The following is a 22363-nucleotide window of genomic DNA, read 5'->3' as shown; positions in this document are numbered from 1 at the left end:
AACGTTGATGATGATGATAATAATAATAATGATAATAATAATAGTAATGATCATCATCATCATCATAGTAATGTCAGTAACAGCAATTATAATAATAATAATAATGCAATAATAATAATAATATTAATAACAACAATAACAATAATAATAATAATGCAATGATTTCTTGTTTTTGATTGAGTGTGTGAGTTCAGTTTCAAGTTGAACCATTCATAATTGTAGCCAATGCTTCTTCTGCTCAGTTTTAGCTGCAGATTTTACTGATATTCTGCAAATTTATTGTGGGTCTTAAATCAAAACTCTGGACAGAAGGGGGAACCTTAAAGTCTTGGTGGAAGAATGAAGACAAAATGTAAGAAAAAAAAAAAAAAGTGTGACAACTGCCCAGACTCAAATATTGCAGTAGAAGGAAAAAGTAAATGTACCTCTGACTGTCAGTGGCAGTCAAGAAGCCAGTTCAGTCACTGGCTGTCATTAAGTTTTGTGCAGGGATTATTAGAAATTGATTAGAATCATGATGTCATGCATTGAGTTTCTGGATTAAATATATTTTATTACAATTCACATTTGCATTGAAGTAATTAATCTTCTCACAGAGCTGTCACTGCTTATGCTGACTTCACTTAAAATATGCAGAACCCAGAAATGATGCCTCCTCAGCAGTAATTTTTTTTTTAATTATTGACGGGGGATGGGCTGAGGGAACAGACACAAGGCACTGTGGCAACTTCATGGGGCGCTGGGCAAATTATATGCAAGCCTGTGCCTCCAATTAAACCCAACTCTCTTTAATTACTGATGAATGGGCTCCGAAGAGCTAAGCGATATGGCAGAGGAAACTCTCTTTTGCGCTGTTGTGTTTAGAAACGCAACGCATTCAATGGCACCAAGTCCCACCTTCCACAAATTAACAACAGGAAGCTAATTTGCATGTAAAGAGGGTTCGATTGCCACATCTTACTTGTTTGGAAGCAATAGTAATGACCAGAGATAGCGCCGGGGTGCTAATCCCCTTGGCACTGCTGCTGGCACTGTTTTGTTGCTCTGTGTTTTGTAAATAGTGTATTCTCAACTCCTGCGCCCAATTTGTTGCCAAGCTACGTGGGGCATCTGTATCTTTTATCTGCTAATTTCCATTTACAATTAAGGTGCTTGTCCTTGTTTACTACTTCCCCTCTCATTCTTTATCAAAAGATCTGTTTCTGGAGATCTTCTCTTCTGCCACAAGTTGTTTATTTTTTTACTCTGATGCATAGTTTTAGACTTTGATGGAGTCTATGGACATTTTATTTGTATAGTGATTTATTAGTAAATTATTATTTGATCTCTGTTTTTGACATAAAACATTCACAGTTGTGGTACAGAGGTTGCAAAAACACACCACTCAGTTTTGGACAGAACCAGCAGATTGATTTTTGCATTACATTTCTCATTAAGAGTTGCATTTGGCAAAATGATGCACTATCAGAGAAAATAACAATTACCTTCTCTAAAATCCAAAGCAGACCTCGGACAGAAAAGAGATGTGGCCATTTTCTTGTTGTCCTCTTATTTAAACAGATTTGTATTGGTTATTCTTGCAATGTTGTGCTTGATTCATGCACTAAGTCCTCCAAATACAAACAGTCACATTTTATTTTGGGGTCATGTTATTCTGTGTCTCTCCAAACTCTCTGTGACATAGAAAAAGGCAAAACCCTCATCAAATCAGGGCTGTCTCCAGCAGTTTGCACCTTTTAGAAACATTTTTCCTATGCTGAAGCAATGCAGTAGAACCTTATTGAGGTCAAAGGTCACGGAGCACATTGTTTTTTTTCCACAGACAAGATGTTAACACCAGGGTAAGAATAACCTCTGCATGTTACTAGAGGTTGGGAATTGAAAAAAAGATAGGATTCAGGCTGCGGTGTCCATTTGCTATTAATTTCAGCATGAACTGTACATTCATGGGCTTGTCAGTAATCAAACTTTTTTCCTTTCCCTTTTCTCAACAAATAATATTTCAGTTGATTACAGTGATTATAATAAATATTGAAACGTACAGAACTTTGAGATGGAATACTAACTTCGGCATCTCATAATATATCTGTGTATAGTAGGAGTAAATAGACATGGTTTAATGAAGTTTCTCACAGAAATGTAAAATAAAGCTACTGATGATATTAAAATGGCTAAATTATCATTTTTGTCACGTTTAGGATCCCGCCTGCGCCAAGAGGACACACCGCCACGTATCGTGGAGCATCCATCCGACCTGATTGTTTCCAAAGGGGAGCCTGCCACTCTTAACTGTAAGGCGGAGGGGCGACCAACACCGACAGTGGAGTGGTACAAAGATGGAGAGAGAGTGGAAACAGACAGGGACAATGCTCGTTCCCAGCGTATGCTGCTTCCCAGTGGCTCCCTGTTCTTCCTACGCATTGTCCATGGACGGCGAAGCAAACCCGATGAAGGCTCCTACGTCTGTGTTGCCCGTAACTACCTGGGTGAAGCAGTAAGCCACAATGCCTCACTGGAAGTAGCCAGTAAGTGCAGCATGCCTTCTCCCTTGTTTGGCATGTAGTGTGGTTGTGAATGAGGGAGTCTGGGTTTGGATGTGGTTGAATAGCAGGCTCTAGTTTCCTCCAGTGTGTCTATCATCAATGTGTTCATTGAGTTGGATAATCTCTCAGGAGATGGGCAGGATGTGTTTGGCCCACTGGTCTCCGTAGGCCCGGGGAGTCTTGGGGAGACACAGGCTGATCATTCCAGGGTGAGTGCTTCTTTTTAGGGTCCTTAGTAGGTGGTCGTGAGGTACAATGGGAACAAAGCCCTTTCTGTTTTGGCTTTGCATCTGTTTTTTTTTTTTTTTTTTCTTTTTTTCAAGGGCAGAGATAAATATGGGATTTTAGAAATGCAGATAGTGTGCTTTTTTTACTTGTAATAATATTTTTAAGTGTAAGGCAACAGTTATATCGCCTTAAACACTCATTCTTAAGCATATTAGCTTTGATGTGAAGTGGCTTTAAGTATCTCTATGCTAAGAAGCATTTCAGCTTCATGAACATTCGGCTGTCGGTGGCGATGCGGCACAGGGAGATATAATAATCTATCCAAACCATTCAATCTTTCAGTATCCGATGACACATGTTGACAAATTTGTTGGCATGATTCATTAATGGCTGCATTAGGTGGTGGGTCAGTTCTTAGATGTATTATCACTCTCGCTCTCTTGACTGACTGAGAGTGAAGGCTGAGCTAGAGAGCTCGGATATCAACCACTCCTCCAGCGTGCCCAGAGGCTTTCACCAGCGCTCTCACTGTAATCTAATCAAGATGGGAAAGAGAGAAATGTATGCGAATGTGCAGTGCGGAAGATGTTTGCGTGGGTGTGTGCTCGTGGCTTTTCGGTTGAAGAAGGATCTCCTGTTTTACATATTTGCCATCTTCATGTATTTTTATTGGCCTCTACACTGGAGTTTCAATTTTGTATTTCATGAGCTCCCCATCGAGTGATCAGAGAAGAGACGCGGCGCAGAAAAGTGATGAATAGTTGTGTTCAAAAGATGTCTTGTCCTAGTTTATGATGTAATATCTCATGCCAACCAGGTTTGGAACTGCTCAAACTTTAAATTCACTTCTTTAACAAGAACTTTACAGAGCTGTACATTTCCACTTAATGGAGTATTGGTGAAAAATGTAAGTGTGTAATTTATATAGGCTTTAATAGTACTACCAGTCGTAAATAATAAGGAGTTTTTATATCAGGGGTGGGTAGAAAAACAAGACACTTGGCAGGACACATAAGGAGCAGAGTACAGAGTGCTTTTGGCTCAGTTTCAAATTCAGCCTGCTCATTCTGTATACGGTTCAAACAAACCCATAATGACAAGCCACTTTGCTCCAGTCGTCTCTCTTCTTCTTGCGTCGTTTATTTCTCTTATTCTAGTTATGCTGTTCATTCTTAACTACATATCATTATATTGCTGGAGCACCCAGGCTATATCTGCTCTGAAGAAAGGACACAAAGACCAAGTGAGATATGAAATATGAATTCTAGTGTTAAGAAACTAAAGGCCACAAAAGTAACACATAAGGGCATGTGAGACAGTTCTAAACCATTTCGGATTGCATGGCGTCTTCAGAGACGGTTGTCATTATTGAAAACGTGTCTCACTCAGACTGAGAGTAAAGTAAGGGAACCACAGGAGTTTCTTTTCCAAGAAAACTCTGAAGAAGGAAGTTGAGGTTTAAATTTTGTTTACTTTGCCTTCCTCTGTAACGTTTTCACTTTTAAAGCTAAAAACACCACGTTCTGGAGGTTATTGAAAAGCCGGGCTTTTACAGTTTCCCCTATTCATCAGAGTGTTAACATAATCCACGTTTCAACAAGTCTTACTTTGCAAGGCAGGGCAAGCTAATCCAGTTTGTTTGTTTAATCATTAACCGCATGTACTGTACAGCCCACAATCTCCATCTCATCCTCTTACCTCAAGCCCGGGTTAATGCAATGACCGTGGATCTTGTTTGCCTTGTGTATTCAAATAAGCTTAAGGTGGGATTCTTTTCCTCTTGCGTTATTGTTGTCTTTGTATTTGACACGTCAGTGCAAGATAATGAACTGCAAACTGATAAAGGAACTCAGAGGAGAAACATACTAATTTGGTGTCAGAAAGTATGTGTGACACTTTGGTTTCTGTTTTTATAACCTCCATCCGAACAATGAGCAGCCTAACTGGCTAACACCAGGTTGAGATCAGATTGTTTTGTGGAGTGGAGCAGTAGTTTCTTGGACTTTTACTCTTGAAATGGATCTTGCTTACAGCATTAGTATATATTTGTATGTAATAATACCTGGATCACCACTCCTACTAATTAATAATTGTGCTTCAATGTGTGTTCTGCATTTTGTCTTAAAGGCATGTGTGGTTATCTTTGCCAGACGGGCTGTGATTTTGGTCTGATTTATTTGACTGTCAGCAGAATTAATCAAAAAGTATGTGTGACCTATGCAAAACTTGTTGAAGGGCAGTAATTCTGGCAAGGGAAGAACCCATTATGTTTTTTCCTAAATTAGATTGTCATTGTCCTTGATTTGTCTCGCTTTCTTTCCCATGACTATATGGTTATAATTCTATTCATCCAATATGTAGTTTTAGTTAAACACTACTCTTTTTCTATCTTAAGAACACAATCAAGATCTTATTGGCTCACTGCAAGAACACAACATGTATTTAGATGTAAACACATGTGAATACACTTTAGTTATGTCAACCGATAGTGTATTTTACATCCAGCCACGTTTTCCCACATTCTGTCATGTCAGGCTTGGCAGACCTCAGGACGCATGGGGTGCAGGTTTTTATTCGAGGATATACTAAGCAGGGTGGGTAGCTAATCTGTTTGGGCTTGATGCCTGATTAGCCCTGTTAGCTATAGACAGGATCCCTCCATGTTTCCTTCACCTCTGCTTCCTCCTACACTGTCTGCTAAAGCTCCCCCCCTGTTAAAGAGCAGCTCAGCTTTCAAGCCTGGTGTTATGTATGCTGTTAGGAGTATCTTGAAGCTCCAAAGTTTACTTGTTCCTACAGATTCATTGAAATGTTCAAAAGTTCAAAACGTAGATACCCCAGCTTCTGCATATGTCTTCAGTGTGGTTGAGTGACAAGCCCTCTCCAAATCAGATAGCTTGCAAATCAAATATTTGTTTTTGCATTTTGAAATATTTATTTTTTTACAATATTCGACTAATGTTTAATGCCCTATTATTTGACATCACTTTTATACTGTATTTTTCTGGGAATACTACTGTATGATTCTCTGGGCCCTATGAGGCACTATGAATAGCTAGTGTCTTTTGTCCTAAGAGCAGAGATAAAGTTAAGTAATGGACAGCGCCTTACTTCACTTGAGCTGATGATAACCCCTGGGCCTGCTGTCCAGTTGCCCCAGCAAACTGCTCTATGCTGACCACGCAGCGCTGGCTGCGTGCCCCATATCCACACGTAGAATTCCCTCTCAAGAGACAGTGCTTAGTTTTTACAACCACAAACAACAGAAGCAGAGGGACATTTACTTGAAAGTGGTTCATTCCACATTACTCCACTCTGCCAAGTTTATCCTAGTATCTCTTGGATCTCGAGGTTTGGGTGAAGGCTCTGTCACCATATACAGCCAGATGGCTTCCCTGAGACTAATTGTTGGGGGATAGTCAGAAACTTGGAAGTGCTGGGTGTGCCAGAGCTTATACTGAGATTCTGGGAAATCTCTCTGGGTCGGCCGATGTGCAGAAGTCAAATTGGTTGCTTGTTTGAAGACAGCTAGATTGTCGCCCACTAATCTCAGCTTTCATTTCTGTGTTCCCAGTGTCTTTAAGTTGTACTCTTCGTCTGATCATATGATTAGTGTACCTTTATTTTAATTCACTTCATTCTCTTTCTTGTTTTCATTGCCTTGGACATGAATAGCTCAATGGCAGAAACTGCTGCTATCAATATCTAGGGGCAGAACGATTCTGTTTACTAAGACTCCCTTTCCATGGGTTTTCCTTTTGTTAATTTATTGTTGTAACAACTCTTTTCTACTGTAAGCAATCAAGTTTTATCATAAATCTCTCCTGAGTTTTTGGTTATTGGGGCTATTAAACTGAGCCCTTTCAACATCACTTTTCTGCATGGAAAATATTAGGAGACTTCCAAACAAAGTGAGCCTGTGCGGTGGAGAGGAAAAGAAAGTGAGTGATGGGCAGAGAAAAAGAAACAGCTGGGAATGAGAGAGCAAGAGCAGAACAAGTAGAAATCAGGGCAGCCAAATCCCAGCCGAAGCAGCAGTGTGAGTGCGCTGGCAAGTGGCCAGCAGACTGGAAGTGAAGTGTGTTGCAGCTCAGTGGCAGTTATTTGTCTCAGGGAGGTTCTGAGCAAATTGGTGCAAACAGCACAGCTAGGGTCTGTTTCATCATTCAACGCACAACTGAGGGATGGGCTCCACACCACAGACTTGCTTAGGCCTCCCTTCCAATCTGTTGACTGTTGGAATTCTAACCTCTTCCACGGTCTCTCATTGCCTAATGGTATGTGTGACTGTATGGCTGTTATGATGATTTCTGCCTGTCTGCCTCCCAAAGAAAACTTTCAGTAGTAGAAACTATAAAATAATGATTTTAATTCTTACATTTATTATATTTTGGAGCTCATTTAATTTGCGTATCTCCAAATGCTTTATATCAACCATGAGGTGAGATCATATAAATATACAAACACACGCTTACACACCAGGTGGGTTTTTAGATTTTGTTTGAAGCTGTGTTATTGGGCTATAAGGGACCCTGTGTGCCAGAGAACGCTGCTTCATAGCGCCATAGTTCATTGGTTCTACTGTGAGTTCTTCATATCTAGTCGGAGATGTTGACCAACATAGCAGCTAGTTTGGAGCCATCAGAGGCGCAATCTTAAAACACTTCCTACAATAATGCAAACTGGATAAAGGTACATGACAAAAGTTGAAATATGCATTCATTAGGGCACAAAATAAATACATGAATTCAATTTAAGAAAGGTGAATTGAACCTTGATTTTGATTTTATATACATTTCTGTTGGACATGGCTGTTCCGTCCATTGCGGTTAGTCTTACAAATTCTATTCATTGATAATGAACTTGCTGATGTGTTATTACACTCCCCTGGCATGTAGCTGACATTTGAGTGCAGTAGGTTCAACACGTGCATTTCAATTAGGTCCTATGAATCCATATATACATAGGGTGATTTTTATCATGCGTGTTGTGCAACGAGGTCTATTGAACCCAGCATATTTAGCACTGGGGGTTGATAGCATAAATCAATACATTCCATGTAGTTAAAATGCAGCATCTATTCGCCATGTGTGGTCGATAACTAAATAGCACTCTTAGTGGATTCTTTTTTTGGATACACATCTCAATTGCCATTCCAAACACGATTTTGTGACTCTACATGGCTTCTGCATTGCCCCGGATGCACATCTTACACTGCTGAAAATGTTGACAAGTACATATTTGTTCATGCAAATGGCTGTCATAAATGATCCAGTAGGCATCAAAATTGATGATAGCCTCAAGTAAAAAAAGAAAAAAAATGTAAGAAAGTCTCTTCTAATCGTGTTGAAACATGTCAGCTGTCAAACTGATTAGATTTCTTTTAAAGCAAAAACCCATCAGTATCAGCCCTCCCACCCCCAAAACCAATACTGCTGGCTGGATGGAAAGTGCACAGCCCAGGAGAGAAATTAAAGTCCAGATAAAGAGCAGAGCAGGAAACCAGGGCATCCTGTTGACTGATGGATTGTAGTGTGAATGGATTGGCCTGCACAACAATGATTTTGAAGACAGGGTGAGGTGAGACTTTCTGTGTTTGGTGGGAAGATGAGGTTGCATATGTGTGGGTTTGATTTCATCAGCCTTTTACTGGTTGCATATTGGGCTGTGAATGAGTTGGTACGTGAGCTAAAGATGCAAGTGCACATCGTCAAAGGAGCTGCTATGGACAGCAGTAAATTGATAGTGTTCAAAAGTGTACCCATACTTTCTGTAACCCTCCTGATGAATACTTTGTTGTTGAGAAAATGAAGAACTAAAATAACTCTTCCTATTCAATGACCTGGTTTTCACCAAATATAAATGCATGCAGTAGAATAATAGAAGACAAGAATCGTCCAGAATGAGGGATTAAATGGTAGTATGTTTCTATATGTGGCCCTGTGATTGACTGGCAATGTTAGAGAGTGTACCCCGCATCGCCCCAATGACCCTGAGTGCAGAATAAATGATACCTATACTGAATGAATGAATAAATGACTAAAGGTAACCAGCCTCACTGTATCTCATGTCCGCTATTTCTGTCATTTTTAATTGCAATAGCGCAGGAAATTGAATCCGATGATGTGTAAACAGGGCAATATAAAAATGAATTTAGTCCCTTTGGTGTGTTAAATATTTGCCTGAGTAATGACTCTTTATAAAAATAGATTAAATAGGATCTGTGATCTACACACAGCTACATCAAACTGACATCCCTCCCTTTTTTCTTCTTAAATTCCTCCACTCTATGGGTTCACATCCTATTCATGCGGAGGGTCCACTTTCGGTATTTTCCTCTGTTACTGTAGCAGCTTCTCTGCCAAATGCATTAACACATGATGACGAAACCCAGATATTCCGGTATGTTGCTCACAATCTAAAACTGCTGCAGAGTTGTGTGTCAGGGTATCTGTACTTCCTCTAATTCCTTGATGTGAGAGTTTTCTTTGTTTTGTTTCTTTTCCCTTTTTCCCCCTTTTCCCCAGTGAATCCTTACTTCTATTTAATCCTTGCCTCTGGCTGTTGTTAAAGAACAGGACAGTGGATGGGGGTAAGAGGGGGGTCCTTGCATATTGAAGTATAATAATAACATTATGAAGTACTGGTCTAGGGTAGATAAGATATAGCATGTGTGCTCTTGAGGCAACCAGTGGTCCGGTACAAACACTCTGGAGGGCGGTTGATAACAGAGTGCCCTTTTTCCCTTTCCTCTTGAAAAATCTCATGCGTGTGTGTGTATGAATCACACATACTTTTTAAAATCACATTGTTTTCATTACCATTTGCAGTGCAATGTTTTGATACAGACATGATAGATCCAGATAAATGAGGTGCTAAATATAAACCTTTCCTCACTCTTGAAGAGTCCATATTAATCTTGATGTGAGGTGTAATCTCTTCTTTGTTTGAAATTCTTCGTCCCAGAGACTCTGTGTCTCCCTACGTTTTCTGTGTTAAGTGTGTTTGTGGGACTCATTCATTTGACCAGGCCTGCATTCTCATGTTTGGTCATATGATGAGGCCCTCTGATCTGTGTGCATGCTCTGGTTTATAAACCTGGGTTAAGCCCTCACTTGAAACCTTCTATCATGCTCCGCGATCCGCGAAGATGGAGTTAGGGAGGATTAGGAGGTTTGGAGGCTGGAACTTCTGGGATTTTCAGCCAACATTTTGGCAAACTTTAAAAATTTGCACAAGGGGTACATATAGTCCACTTGATGTGACTTCATATTTATTTCATTTTTTCTATTGTCTTCACTGCTGAAAGACAGAAAACCAAACGGTGAAATGATGCAATTTCACATAATATTAGAAAAGCCAGCTATAACTATGACACAGAATGGTGGAAAATGATATGTCTCCCAGTCCTTGCTTTTTCCAATGCATTTTCCCTTTGCTTGGTGTTATCCTGATCTTTTACTTCCTCTTTATTCCTTTTTGAACTCTCTTTCTATCCATTTTATCTGTCTATTTGGACCTTAATCATGATGGCATTAAACTGAAGAAGTCAACCCAGGCATCGCTGTCCCTAGTGACAACCTCCTTCCTCTACTTGAGGGACCCCAAGCTACCCTCTATGCCAAATCAGCTATATATCCGCTAAGGATGTTCTGGATTAACAACAGGGCCTGCCACCAGTATGACTGGACAAGAATCTCTTGCTGGAGGTGTCCTGAAGGCATCTTTATGAGAGACCTAAACCACCACCAACAACGTTTAAGTACAAAGTTGCATTGGCTTTACTCCAACTCCCTGTGGATGTCGGAGCTCTACAGCCTATCTGTGAGGCTAAGCCAAGTCACCCTGTGGAGGAAACTCATTTCAGACACTTGTAATTGCGGTCTGATTCTTTAGGTCACCATCTAGACCTTGTGATCGCAAGTGAGGGTATTAACTGGTAAAGTGGACGCTTAACAGCTCAGCTCCTTCCTCACTACAACAAACTCATATAGTGCAGCCATTTTTCCTGATGCAGCACTGATCTGTCTGTTTAGCTCCCTCCGCATCATACCCTCATTTATGAACAAGAACCTTACAAACTTCAACTTATTCTTCCGAGTCCGGGCGGAGAACTGTCGCCCCTGTCAAAGGGTAGCCAAGACAGAACCCAACAATCACAGAAACACTATAACATAGCTGCTACAGCAGTTGTATATAAGGGAAAAAGATCAAGAGATGTTACGTGCATAGGTCTCCACAGGTGCACTTTCTCCGAAGTCAAAAACCTGAATAGCCCGAAAGGCAGGGCTCAACCAGGATGAAGTCCACATTGTTCCTCTTTGGTAAGGGTTAGGTTCCGCTGTGGGCCCAAACCTCCCCTCCAGTACTCTGGCACAGGCGTTTCCTGCAAAGCTTAGCAGTACGATCCCCTACAGTCAAACCCTACATTTTGAATAGAGGGGATCTACCACTCCTGCCTGCCTGTCCATAACTACAGCCCCAATTTCTATGCAACATTGAAGAGATGTCAGACAGCCCCGGTATGTCAATAGCCTTCCAGACAAATTGTATACACACCTGGTACCAATGGGGAACTTCTTGGCTACCTTTTTTAACCTCTTTTTCTCAGAATGTTGCACTCGCTCACTTTGTCTCCTGTGAATTAACAGAAAAAAATGTGGCATGTGATTGTGTGTATTTTTTTCAAAGCCTGGTCAAAGGTAAAAGAAAAAGGAGGAATAAAAAAAGAGGCATCTGATGTCTGATCAGAGTTGTAGCATGTAGGTGAGCCCGAAACGTTACAGTTTGGAAGAGTTTGTGAAGTAAGCGATAGACCGAACATTGATAATGAAAAGGACTTGTGGATTTCACTACAGACAGATAAAATGTAATCTATTTGCTACTGGACGGATATTGCCAATGCTACCATCAGTCAATGAAATGATACCAGATGCGATTCAGATCTCGTCTAATTACCATTGTTTGTTGTGGTAACCAACCAAAGTTATCATTACAGAAGAAACTGAGGGAAGATATGTTGGTCCTTGTCATGTCACAGATCCAGGGGTGTGTCTTGAAATAGGACTAGAGTGTGAGTTGTCGCTTATGATCACAGTGTTCTTGTTATGCAAGCATTCTGTAATTCCCAGTTTTCTTTAAAAGAACCAGTTAATTTCTGTGCCCCAGAATATGAGCAAATCATAGCTTTGGTTGCAAATGCTGGGACTGACTCCATTACCGCAGTAATGGTGCACGAAAGACCAAGACCATAAAAAGACACCATGTATATGGAAAACAACGTGCTGTAAACAGGCACTATAAAAGACTCTGTATCACTTATTGAAATATCTGTCATACCCAATTAACATAGTGAATGTTATTTATACCTCAGGCAGTCTGGAGAACATGATCATCCTCAATGGTGTATATGTAAACATACAGAAGTCTAATTAAGATGGTAAGGAGAACAGCATTTTGACTGATAGCTGAATGGAAGCAATACACCCTCACCTCTCCTTTATCCCCCTTTGACCTTTCTGAACAGGGTGTGGTAATGACACTAAAGAGACTCCATGTAACCATATACTGCTAAGAGTTGGATAAAAGACAGACAGGGGGACGTCATGTGTAAAAGGTGAAACATAGAGAGGATCCATTCAAAAACACAAGAGTCAGTGTTGCTGTGGCTACGTTTGTAATAGCTGACATCTGACTCGGTGAGGCCAAGTATTATATGACCACTGTGCTGATGTGACATTTCTACCCCGCCCCCCCGATTCCTCTCTTTCTCCTTCTTTTACTCTCTTTCTCCACCCTAGTATTGGGTTCTAATGTGTCAGGGGTGCCTAAACTCCATTTAGTTGATTGGCTCACATCTGATGAATGAAAGAGAAAGACCCGCTGTGACCGGTAAGAGTACAGCTGGTCCTCTTCCCAGAGTTCTCTTGTTCTCTGATAACATTTTATAGGATTTGAAACTACTGTTAGGTCAGTTTTATATACTCATCCAACAGTATATCTGTCGTATCCATTAAATGTGGAGTTGATTTTTGAAAACTCTCATAAATCCCAACAAAGTAAATATCCAGCCACATTAGGACCTGTTATATATGCCACGTGTCAATAATCATCGTGTAATAGGAGATGATCTCGTGACTTGCTTTGCGTCCAGTCCCATTTATTCCCTGCCAATAGGGTTAGTGGAATGCTGACTCTGCAGGTAGAGCCTTAAGTTAATTTACCCTGCTGTTTGGAGCTATAATAGCTTATTGATTGCCTGACAGATATACAAGAAGCTGCACAGAAGGGCAAAGAGAGGGGACTGAATAAGTTAATCATCACTCAGTGTGTTGCCAGGATTTAATCACATTACCCAACATTCACCACTGCCATAAAAAAAAAAAAATGACTTGAAACCTCAGAGGAGTTGAACCGACGAGCCTGAGTTTGAGGAGACCTTGCTAATTTAATGAAACCTCCAGACGGCAACCTATTCCCCTCATGGTTGGTACTCCCTGACTGGTACCCGCCTCTATTCTGTAGGATGTATCCTCTTGGCCAAGGGGCCCATCCTAATTCATGCTAAGATGTTAACTTAAATTTATCCCCCTGCTGATTGTTATGCCACTCATGATATATGTATTATATGAATGCAGAGCAAGCAATTATGTACAGTAATTTATATATATATCATTCTCTTCTTTCTTTTACATTTTATTCTTGATGTTCACAATTTTGATACTGCTACCCCATGTGCCCCGCAGATTGCCCCACGGGAAAAAATAAAGTTTTCCTGTTTCTGATTCATACTCCTATTGGTGTTTCCCATACAGAAGTGCTCCTGTTCAGAGTATGTGTGTGCAGTATGATCAGAAACGCCTGTGTGTTTCCCAAAGGAGCACTAGCCCATTAGCACTGCCGTCATATACGCATTCTCACTACTGCTAGTTAACTGGAAATTTCACATGCTGGTTTTGTTTGACTGGTGGTCGTCAAGTCGACAGCATATGGGCTGCAGTGGAGCTGGCTTTTAACCCCATAAGCAGCCTGTAGTGATTATGGTCAGCAATTTGAATGGATCTCAATTCTTTCTGAGAAGGCATCACATCAGCTTGTGTTTGACAATAGGCATAAAAGGTTAAGGTGAGGTCTAGTTGGCCTGCCTTATGTCAATGTATCAGCACCCAGCACTAGTGCAAGAACAAACCACTGGCACAGGGGTGAAAGAGCGAGATCATGTAAACAATGACGGAGATGTGGACCTTGCACCCCCCTACCCACCCACCCACACACACACACACACACACACACACACACACACACACACACACACACACACACACACACACACACACACACACACACACACACACACACAAACACACAGATATTGGCACTGACCTGATAACAGACAACATTAACAACGTCTGCTGGAAAGTCTGTCCGCTTTCTATCCTCATCGCATCTTATCACTTCACCAGAAATCCTGGTACACCCCATAGTTTGCTCTAAATAAGAAAAACCCTGCTGTGAGTTTGAACAACTGCATTGAATCTGGTGTTTTAAGATTATAATCGTGGGGAAGGAGACAGATTGAGATACATTTTCCATGAGAAAAGAATGGACTGGCTGTGGTTAAGCATGAGAATATACATGGTGATGACTGCAGTTGGACGAATTCTTCTTGGCTTGAGAAGGGGACAGGTGGTATTCTGTTCTCTCACAGCTTTGACAGCTGGCAATTCTCTTGCTATGAGCATGTATATTTACGCATCCTGGAAAGTTTGCATACAGTTTGTGCTAAAATTGTTTGTGTACGTGTGTCAATGACCTCAAATCGCCAGCCGGAAAAGGGGCTTTTAATCGTTTTATTTTCCGTAATCTATTCACACATGGCGCTAAAGCATTAGGCCATTGTGTGTTGTTTTTGGTTCACCTAGAATAATGTTCTTCCTTTGTAGTGTAATGTGTAGAAATATTTGTAGAAGCTTGGCAGGTTGATTCCTGTTCTGACACTTGTGACTTTACATGTTGCTTTAGCTGAAAGAGAATACTGCACATACCTCAGTCTAGTCTGAAAAAATGGGGTCTTGATTTGGGTAACGTTTATTTTGCTCATAAATGTGATTTTATGACCAATGAAGTCTTTTTTTTTTCCTCCATACAAATCAAACACTGGGTTAAAAGAATGAGCCAAAACAGAAGGAACTTCTCATCTCATCTGGCAGTATAAAGTGTTTCGTGTATTCTGGTTTGCTCAGAGCTCTTTACTGTGTTGGCTTTGGGTTTGTTCCACGTACAGCTTTGTGTTTGATCGAGCCATGTGCTGGTAGCCGCTGAGAAGCGCTCGTGTCATCTCTGTGGCACACTGCTTTTGTTTCACAGAAAAGAAAAAAGAGATGACACTAAATGGATCGGAGGCAGTTATTTGCTGCTGGCAAATAGATATTATCCTCAGTGGTGAGGCGTTTGGTTGCTACCATGGCCTTACATCTGACTTTTTTTCTCTTTACATTATCGAGTCTGTCCACACTGAAAGTATTTTATTAAGTGCACACCGTGCTCGAAAACTCTCAGTATTCCTTGAAAACTTGCGGGAGCGTCAGGTAATGATCTTTGTTGGCACCGCCTTCGATTTGTAGAACAGCGGTACATTCCCTGCCATATTATGGATCAATTTTAACTGTTTAAATTGTTCAGCCATTTCTTTTTTTCATGGCTTTTGTCAAAGGAGTCTCTGAAGTTGCTACGATCCCACCCATCTTCCCACCTTCAATAGAACAGTTGGCCCAAACCTGATCCATTGATGTCATGCACTCAAGAGGTCAGCAGGATTAGGACGTATTCTTTGTAGCGGGACACAAACATTTCATTATCAACCATTAATTACAGTGTTTTCAGATAAAAGAACTCACCAGCACCATTTGTATTCTCTCAAAATATCTATTAAGCATATAAATTCTTATTTTCAATTATTTAAAAGCATATGGGAGCCAAAATATATGAATTAACGGGATGCATATCTAATCTAATCAAGTTTTAAAGGTCTAATTGCATTTAATGTCCTTTCAATACACCAATTACACTTGCCTCCACTTCACTGGGCACACACAATATTTCATCATTTAGGCATATTGACTCTGTCAAGATTCCTGTTAGCTTATTCTCTCTTTGAAATGTGAATCTTATTATGCAGTTATTCAAAATGCAGCCCCTTCTAATTAAATATTATTGAGCCTTTTTATAAAAGGATAATTTAGGATTATGGTGGAGGGTCTGCTGACCTGCCTGTGTGTCTCCTTTCAATTTATTTATTTTGCAAATGAACCAGTCACATACAAGCTGTTAGGGTTGCTTTGGAATGTGTTTTGTTTTACGGATGTATTTATTTATTCATTTTTTCATTTAGTTTTAATTATGGAGACTAATGCAGATTAGCCATTGCAGTAAAATGTCATCTGTGGAATTGTGTTTCTGTTGGTTGGACCTCCAGATGAAATAAAGAGCAAGTTAACCAAAGAGCAATACTGGTAGTATGATTAATATTGGAGACCAGCAATGGGTTTCAGTGTATTCTGCAGCCATTTTTCTGAAGCCCTAGAAACATTTCACATCTCTCCATCAACCCCATCAACTTTTTTCTTTTTTTTTCCAGACTTACCAGACACTTGGTGTCCCTTTGGTTAAACCTGAATGTATCCAGGCCTAGTAAAAAACAATCTTCTCTTGTGCTCTGTACAGCACCATAGGTGCTTGGTGAAGATGCTCACCCAGCATTATAACCCAAAAATCCAATGTGGAAGTCTTTAAGACACTACAGCTTGTGATTCTGACTAAGTCACATTTTCACATTCACTTTGCCAGAAAAAGAACTGCACAACTCCCAAGCACGAATGGTTTCAAAAACCATGATTTTTCTTTCATCCCGCACAAGATTCGTGCTCCCTTGAGATGAAGACAGATAAAGCATCGTAACTTTTATAGCTGTCCTCACATAACCATAAATATATTCATTTTGAACATCAACTATTATTGATCATAACCATGAAGTTTCAAAGAGGCCGAAAGCATTCACTTTGGCACGCGGGATAAAGTGTAATGACAGCCTACACTTTTTTTTTTTTTTTTTGTGATACTGTGCTGTATGTTTAACTTATCATTATATCTCATGCACACAATATTTCAACAGTATGTGTTGGCAATGAGTAGAATTCTTGTTCCCTGCCACAAATTACTGCTATCTTAGTGAACCTACAATTGTAGTACTCAGAAGAACCCATTGTTGTTTCTTCTTTTTTCAAATTTATTTTTATTCCAACCCATTTTGTTTACACCACAAAATAAACGTAGCACACGAGGTGTCAGGACACTCGCTTCAGAAATGACAAATTGGTGACTGGTCAGAGTACGTAGACATGAGACTGAGTTCTCAGTAGACAGTTTTTTGTCATCTGGAAATTCTCAAAAGGGATCGGGGGGGACCATCCTGCCCGTTCCCAAAAACCTGGAAGCCTGTGACCGTTGACCACTCGTTCCTACGGGCGGGCAGAACAGCATAAACCCTAAAGCGTGTTTTAAACAAACAGTCTGGCAAAGACAGCGTGTGTGGCTTTCCTGCTTGATGGTGATGTTAACCATTCTCCTCAGTAGTGTGTGAGTAGCGCTTGATGTCACTGTCTGATTTATCCCTGCAAGGTGAGATAAGACTCTCCCTCAGCTTGTGTGTGTGTATGTTAATCCTTTGAGCTTGGGTATGCAGAACACACATCTATCGTAGACGTAAGAGATGAATAGAGATGTTAGACTGTATAACACCTAAATTATCAGGGCCATCTTAGTAATCCAGCTGAGTAATTGGAAAATATATCATTACATGTTTTCCCAGTGGTGATTGTGATTGTAACTAACCATAATGTACTGCTTCTGCAGTCGTCTTGTTTGTCTGCAGTCATGACAGGACACAAAAAACGAATGGAATAAGCTAAATGTTAAGTTATAAATACATGATGTTTTTTTTTCCATTTTTCCTATTGTCACATTATCTACCTTAAGCTTCCCCGCATCTATAGGAAGTGGTTGCTGTTGCTGCAAAGTAAAAACAGCTATGGATGATCTTTTATGTTAGTTTGTACTCAAGAGCAACTCTGCTAAACAGATGCTCTATGTTAAACTGAAGCCTTTTTTTTCTGCAAATCATCACAAGGGCATTCATGGAACAAAGTGAGACAGATCAGACACAGGGGGAAATCATTTTAGCTTGGATGTATATGTGTGCGTGTGTGTGTGAGAGAGAGAGCGAGAGAGAGGGAGAGAGAGAGAGTGTGTGTGTGTGTGTGTGTGTGTGTATTTGTGTGTGTGTGTGTGTGTGTGTGTGTGTGTGTGTGTCTGTGAGTGGGGGGCTTGTCTGAGCACTCTGGCGGCAGTCTCCAGATGACAAGATTGATCTCCTCAACCTGGCTTTATTCATCGGAGAGCTTCAGCATCTCTCTGTCCTGCTGACATGTTGGCTTGTTATTGGCTGACAGAGTTAAACGTGTCTGCGCTGGATAGCCCGAGGACGTACTCTGATATGCACAATACCACAATGTGGCCTTTGGGTCCGGAACATAGTGGCTGTGACATAGACAAAACCAGTATTTAAACATGACTCACACTGCTTTTGATTTTGCCATAGGCTAAGGCCACGGTGCCCTGTGCGTGACGGTTACCTCGCTCAGCTCCTGCTGCTCACATGCCTGCGGTGTCCACTGCCGCTGTGGCGTTCTTACAGCCAGAACCAACAGCCTGTTTTTTTTTTTTGTTTTGTTTTTCATTCATCCTATAAAGTCATCATGAACTGTGCAATGTTTCTGGCTTGATATCAATATTTATCTACACACCATAGTCATGCAGCACCCACACATGCGTTACGTGTTTGCTCAAAAAGGACATCATCCCCATTTTGGAAAAAAAAAATCACACAGGCGCAGAAAAAAATATATAGTGAGGAGAGGAGTATAAAGACTGTGAGGGTGTCTTAACAGCTAGTTAGCATGCAGACGTTGCTAGACAGTGGCAAGTTAATCAAAGTTAATTAAACACTGTGAGTGATAGTGCTGCTTCACAAGACTTCCTGTTGTGGAAGGCAAATTCATGCTGTGAAGAGCTTAGAGCTTTAAGTATCATGGATCAAGGCACAGCATACATGTCATACACACGAAATGTTCGAGGAAAGAAAAAATAGAAACTACTCTAATTGATATGGAGGCTTTTCAGTTGCATATCTTTGATGCTGCAGACAAGCACTGCTACTTTATCCGATGAGCACTTTTCGCTCAGGATGCACCTCCCCCTCTCTAAGGCCCATCTTCTGTCATTTGGAAAAGCAGGAATTTCTACTCTTCACTTTCTGCCATTTACATGATAACACTCTCTGGAAACATAAACCACTCACCGTCCCGTGTATCGCACTCTCAGTGTGGCGCCTGTCATTATGCTGTGCACGCTGATACAGAGCTAATTGCTAAATGAGTGATGTGAATAAACAGAGAGGGTTTCGGTTCGAGACATTTTCCAACTTTTTCTTTCTTTTTTTCTTTTTTTTCTTCTGCTGCGCTGTCATCTCAGGGTGCCGCTGCAAGACGTGACTGATATCTGTCAGTGAAAGATTGGGAGCGAGGGGAGGGGGTAATCAATCTCCCCCCCAACTTTGACCTCCCTTCTTGCACCTTTAATCCTGCCTGTCTCTGTTTATAAACTTTGAAAATTTCGACAGGCCGTTTGGGGAAGAAGGGTGGGTTTGAGGGCAGAGCCGGTTCTTCATCATCCATTTTTTTTTTTGTTTTCTCCTGAGCCCTACTTTCCTACTTCTCAACGGCCATGGGGAGACACTTTAAGGGCTTAAAAAATAATCACTTGCTGTTTTCAGTGAGGGGCTCCTTAATTGAGCTTGACTGACCCCTGAATGTGACCGTGCTGTCTGCTCTCCATCCCTCTACTTGATTGAAATGGTAAAAGTTAACAGATATTCAGCTCATTGGTATTTATTTATGTTTGGTTGTCTCCTCCTTTGCATTGGCCCCACAGTGGATTAAGACTCTATAGATGGATCCATGGTTGAGAGAGGCCCCACTTCCTTGAAACACTCTGGGGGGACTGGAATGTACTACACACTGCTAGGACTAATGTTGTATGAGAGGAGGGTGGTATGAGCTGTCTATACCAATGCACCTCTTTACTGCAAGGGGGGAGTTATGCATGCTGCCTTAAAAAAAAAAACCCTATGTCTTCTACATCTGGCACGAGTATAAAGTTTCAACATAAGTTCTGATTATAAATTGGCAGCATTTACAAAACCATCGCTACCTCTAAGAAGTGTGCAACATGAACCTGAACCAGAGTACAAGCATACAGTCTTCAGATCTGTGGGAAAGTGAGCCCCCCCTGTAGAGCGTTGACAGCATTCTTGTGCTTCAGGAAGTGCAAGTGAGGATGCAGTATCTTTCTGTAGGTTAGACACATCTGACACGGCCACATCGTCGTCTATTCAGTACAGTTTGCATGGTGTTTTCTGTCAAACTGACTGCTAAATCTGCTGGATTATGTTAGAACTAAGCCCCTGTGTAATTGAATATTACTTAATTCCTCCAACAACCCCACACTATTAAGATTTGACCTGAAAAGGCCTTATGTTTCACGGGCACAGTCTCCCCCTGAGGCTTCACTACAATGGCATTTATAATATTGAATTAGATTTGTTGAATTTATTTGTTTTCTTGTTTGTGTTTCCTAAGCTATCACATAAGCCCATAACAACGTGCATAACAATGTATGGCTTTTGAATGTATTGGATTGTTTTCCATTGAAAGTTAAATGCTGATGAGATTTGAAGCACAGTGACTCCGGAAAAACTTTGGTGCTGTCATCTGACTTAATAAACTTTAAATCTTTCAAAGTGTCTGCATGCAACATACAGCCATTTATAAATAAAATATCAGAGAGTTCTATTCATCTATATTCCACGTCTGCCTTGTCTTGGTTGGCGTGTTTTGAAAAATCTTTGTAATAAGGACAAAGTGAAAAGTATTGTTGCTGGAGCTGAAGTTAATTGAAGGAAAAAATATACAGTTTGAGCTATGTTTTAAAATCTCGAGAGAGTTACACTTGCATTCTTTGTGCATAATTCACTTGGCTGCAGGCTGCCTCATTTATGCAAAGGATTATTTAAGTGGCACCAGGAGGACATCAGCTGAGATCACACAGTTTTTTGACAAAACGTCTCTAATTAAAATTGGTGTTTCCTTGCTACTTTGGATACACTATCTGTATATTACTTAGCCCTCTTGGGAGCAAGAGGATTTATATTAATTAGAGTCCAGCAGAAAATGAATGTCTTTTTTTTTGTGTTAAGTGATATTTGTTTCCTGCTAATTGAAAGGCTTTTTAACAAGCTAATAGCCAAGGAACATCAACCCCCCCCCCACCCTCGGCTGCAAACCTCAGTTGTTTCTCCTCATCACACTCACGGTGCAGATGCCCTGCCGCAACTGTTCAATTTTGTCTTCTGTTGAACAGCGGAGGTCATAGGTCCTCAAAGGTTACGCTGGGGATTAGGCTGCAAAAATACAAGGTTCGGAGTCTCGCAGTCAAGATGCCACATGCACGGGGCGACACAAGCATGAACAGCGGGGTCGGGCTGATATCCAAGGCGGTGATGCCGTCGAAGGATTTTTCAAGCCATCTCTCATTTTGTGGGGTTGGGGTTCTGTTAGTTTCCCTCTAGTTGTCTCTCCCATTGTTGCCTCACAGTTACCCCCTCACTGTGCTTTGCAACCCACTCTGCAGCAAAATTAGATTGTATGATTTTTGGCCCATTGCAGCTTCCTGAATACTGAACACTGGGGAATAAAAGATAGCATTCTGAACCCCTATCTTCATACAAAAATAATATAGGGGTTTTAAAAAAGAAAAAGTCAAGCTTTGCACTTCTGTTTTGTTTATTTTTTTCCTCTGCTATTTTAGAGGCATTGTTTCAACTCTTTTCATATTTAATGTTTAATGCAGCACATTTGGAAAATGGGGCGGATGGCGGGTTTAACCAACAGTAAATATAAAATATCTTATCCAGCGACTGAAATGTCCCTCAGTGACCCATTAATGTGAGTGCAGATTTCTGGTGGGAGGGGAGGAAACAGTGATGGATGTGCGTGGAAATTTATCTTCTCAGCAGGGATGCCATATGATGTGGCCACTTATGGCTTCACAGGAATGAAGGACTCCAGTATTTCATTGTTCTACTCAGAGAATTCCGGACAATTCCCGAAATCTGCCAACTGTCCATCTGTTAATACAGAAATGGAGCGTGGCTGTGCATAATTCCCTTGTATTTAAAAGAGCTATCTTTTCTTTTCTAAATTATTGTAAAATATATGTGCAACAGCAATAGTTCTTTTTCTGCGTGTAGGCTATATCTTTCTTGTCTCAGTATCTCTATGTCAAAGCAGCAGTGGAGTTGACATTTACCCCTTCTGCAGACAAAGAGTGCTGGCAGCATGAATGGGGAGTAGAGGCACTCGCTGGCAACTCCAGGGCACAGGCCAGATGGATTAACTTGAAAGGCATGGCATTGTAAA

The 22363-nt window shown here is 40.8% G+C and overlaps 1 protein-coding gene across 1 annotated transcript in view; it reads left to right on the top strand.

Annotated features, from left to right (window-relative positions):
• robo1 (roundabout, axon guidance receptor, homolog 1 (Drosophila)) overlaps positions 1 to 22363 on the top strand; it is a 245477-nt gene that overhangs the window by 128698 nt on the left and 94416 nt on the right. The window contains exon 4 of the mRNA XM_086164719.1: positions 2199 to 2525. Coding sequence (XP_086020845.1) covers positions 2199 to 2525 — 327 coding nt within the window. The remainder of the gene's footprint in view (positions 1 to 2198; positions 2526 to 22363) is intronic.

This window comes from Fistularia commersonii, chromosome 18, assembly GCF_037954325.1.
Source record: "Fistularia commersonii isolate RoL2024-O1a breed Wild chromosome 18, RoL_Fcom_v1.0, whole genome shotgun sequence".
In the NCBI taxonomy this organism is placed as follows: domain Eukaryota; kingdom Metazoa; phylum Chordata; class Actinopteri; order Syngnathiformes; family Fistulariidae; genus Fistularia; species Fistularia commersonii.
This window is presented reverse-complemented; position numbering and strand designations above follow the sequence as displayed.